The sequence below is a fragment of the Geospiza fortis genome, unplaced genomic scaffold (assembly GCF_000277835.1).
Source record: "Geospiza fortis unplaced genomic scaffold, GeoFor_1.0 scaffold75, whole genome shotgun sequence".
NCBI classification, from domain to species: domain Eukaryota; kingdom Metazoa; phylum Chordata; class Aves; order Passeriformes; family Thraupidae; genus Geospiza; species Geospiza fortis.
The window spans coordinates 232,746-235,492 of NW_005054360.1; the positions used below are offsets into that span (position 1 = coordinate 232,746).

General features: G+C 39.7%; 1 protein-coding gene across 7 annotated transcripts in view; it reads left to right on the top strand.

The window, feature by feature from the left end:
* Positions 1–2,747, top strand: part of KIAA1217 (KIAA1217 ortholog) — a 354,729-nt gene that overhangs the window by 177,279 nt on the left and 174,703 nt on the right. For 2 of the 7 annotated variants that reach the window (XM_031059314.1, XM_031059313.1), the window contains exon 1: positions 7–81. The exons of 3 other annotated variants lie outside the window; for them this stretch is intronic. In XM_031059314.1, coding sequence (XP_030915174.1) covers positions 12–81 — 70 coding nt within the window. In that variant the 5' untranslated portion in view covers positions 7–11. Of the gene's footprint in view, positions 1–6; positions 82–2,747 lie in introns of those variants that run through there. 2 more of the 7 variants (XM_031059315.1, XM_031059318.1) reach the window with 1 other exon arrangement.

Sequence of the window (2,747 nt, forward strand, 5' to 3'; positions counted from 1 at the left end):
AGGCAGGGACAATGGAGGAAAATGAAAGCCAGAAACTTGAGCTGTGCCTGGCTTGCCCAGCAGACAGCAGGCAGACGAGGGGTAAGTAAGCGGCGATATAAGTAAGGCAAAGATGGAGTTACGTTTAAGCATGTCCCTGGTTGCTGCTTTATATAACTGGAGGCAGAATGCATGGAAAAAATAAATCTTTTTTTTCTTGTACTAATAGCTCTGCTGTGCACATTTCCCTAACACTGAAACTTTGTGAGTGTAACTTTCTCTTTGGAGAGATTTCTGTGCGCCCTGCGAAGCCGGGGTCACGCTGCATGGCTGTCAGGGATGCGGGATCCTGCCGGTGCGGAGGCTGAGCTGGGAAAAGCGTGCGCCCTTCCCTTTAAATGCTCTGCCAGCCTCAGCTATGGCAGAGAAATAGCACTTCCTTCCTAAAAGTGGGTTTGAGCTCATCTTTACCTCGGGGTGTCTGTTAAAAGAGGGAGATCCACGGCAGATTGTGACAGGGTTAGTTTACTTTGAGTGAAACCACTGGGGTTTGTTTTGGAGCGAAGCCAGGACCGTCTAAGCGGGGTTTCTACGGCGCTCTGCCGCTATGCATTCACACATTCACTGCTGCGCTATCTATTTCCTAAAAAGTGAACGAAAAGTATTTCCTGGAGAATTCTACATGGGCCATTCCATGTGAAACATAACATTCAGGTAGCCTGACAAACACCTAATCTAATCTATATCTGTTTTAGTGTTTGTGGGACACCTGTGAACATTCCCATTTCCTGCATGTTGTACTCCTCAAAGACACTTCAGGAGAAGTGTTACTGTGCTTCTACAATAGTTCGTGTGGTTTAAAGAAAATCACGCAAGTTTATGAGTATGGAATGCCAACAAATAGTGTATTAGAAATGTAGGAAGAAAATAAATGCTCTTCTTTTTTTTTTTTCTTTTTTTTTTAATTGGGTGTTCATTAATTGATAGATTCTCTTTTGAATTATTTTTTAAGTAAAATTACTGAGCATTGTGAGTAACCTCTGTCTGTGTATGTTTATGTTTAGTGGGACGGAAATCTTCAAGAATGTGTCTGACTAGGGAAAAAACTGCCTTCAGTAACACATTTTTTCTGTAGGGGTTGTATGAAGCTGCCTCAGATACATGTGGAGCTAGGAAAACAGAGGGGTGGCCAGACTGATTCTATGGTTCCCAAAAATGTTGAGTGCTGAAAGCTCATAACCAAATGCAGTAGTTTTGGCCCCTATCCAAAATTTGCATTGGAAAGAGAGCTAATTGTAAAGACAGTGAAGTAAATTAGAACAATTCCAAATAATATCACATTTACTGCTAACATAAATGTAACAGAGGTTGGTTTGACTCATGCTGTTAAATCCATATTCTTTTTTAAAATGTTAGTATTGAATGGGGTTCGCTTCAAGGCTCAGTTTCAGAGTATCAGTATGAGTCAGGTCCACACTTGTTCCTTTCTGAAATTATTCTGAAAATGTTCTTTTCTCATGTCACCTGGCTTGCAAAACAGGACTATTAAAATCTTCATAGCATTTAAAGTAATGAAGCAAAGTGACTTTCCTGACCTTTGTAGACTTCATGGAGGGTGTGACTTAAAAGAATTACATACCAGGACATTATCAAAGGACTTTTTTATTTTTCTATTCTTTTTCTCCTAGCTCACAGCCATTAATCTGTCATGATAATCTTGCTGCTAATCCTAGACATACTCCCTCTACACTGCAGACCTGGGTCTTTACTGGAGTAATGGGTGATATTGGTGATGTTAAGAAATCTTGAAACTTGTTTTCAGATTAGAAAAGCAAATCAAGTGTAAGAGTTACTCGTGCCTTTGGATAACCAAATTCCTTCCTGTCAATCAGCAAGTCTTGCTTTTAGTTGCCCTCTAGACTTGCTGCTTTATTGAACAGAAAGACCTTTAACTTTTAGCTTCTGAAAATGAGGGAGGGAGAGAGGAAGACAAGCTTATCTCACACCTCTGTGTTTTCTACTGCCTTCTCTTCGCTCCTTTCCCAAGGAGGGTACTTGCATAATTTATCCTTTTCCTACTCTTAGCATTCATCTGGGAACCATCACATGATGTTTCACACATTTCACAGTTATCTGTAGAGATTGATTTGCTAGGTCTATTATCTTCACTTGGAAGATATGGAAGGTTTACCCACTATGTTATTGAGCACTCCAAAATCCAGAAAATCTCTCTATTTTTCCTCCCTATAGCACTGTGGCAAACCCAGCATCTGTGCAACTTATGTGTCTCGAGATCCACAGGGGAGTTTCAACAGCCCAGTGCTCAGCCCTAGGCAAGTGACCATGAAGTCACTTATCCCTGTCCAGAAAGTGGTCCAAAACCTTTTTTTTCCAGCAGCTAGTAGAGAAAAAACCCATACTGAAACACAATAGATTTTAGTTTGCAAAGAAAGTAATTTGCTGTAATGATGCAGGATCAGGATCTTGCTGGATGCCCAAGTCAGCTTTCTGGCAAGATGAGGAATTAGTTTGCATAGTTTACATTCCTTTCTTTTCGCTGGTATTTATGCAGTATTTTCCAAATATATGAACGAAAAAATAAGAGACTTTGTTGATCTTTCTAATACTGTATAAGAAAAGTATGTTATTTTTGATTCCTTTTCAAGGTTTCACCTAATAACAAACAGTGGTAAAACATTTTACTTGATATGTCTCTTTATGTGCAAATAATTAGCTCTTTCTTAAACTACTGAAAACACAGAAGTGCA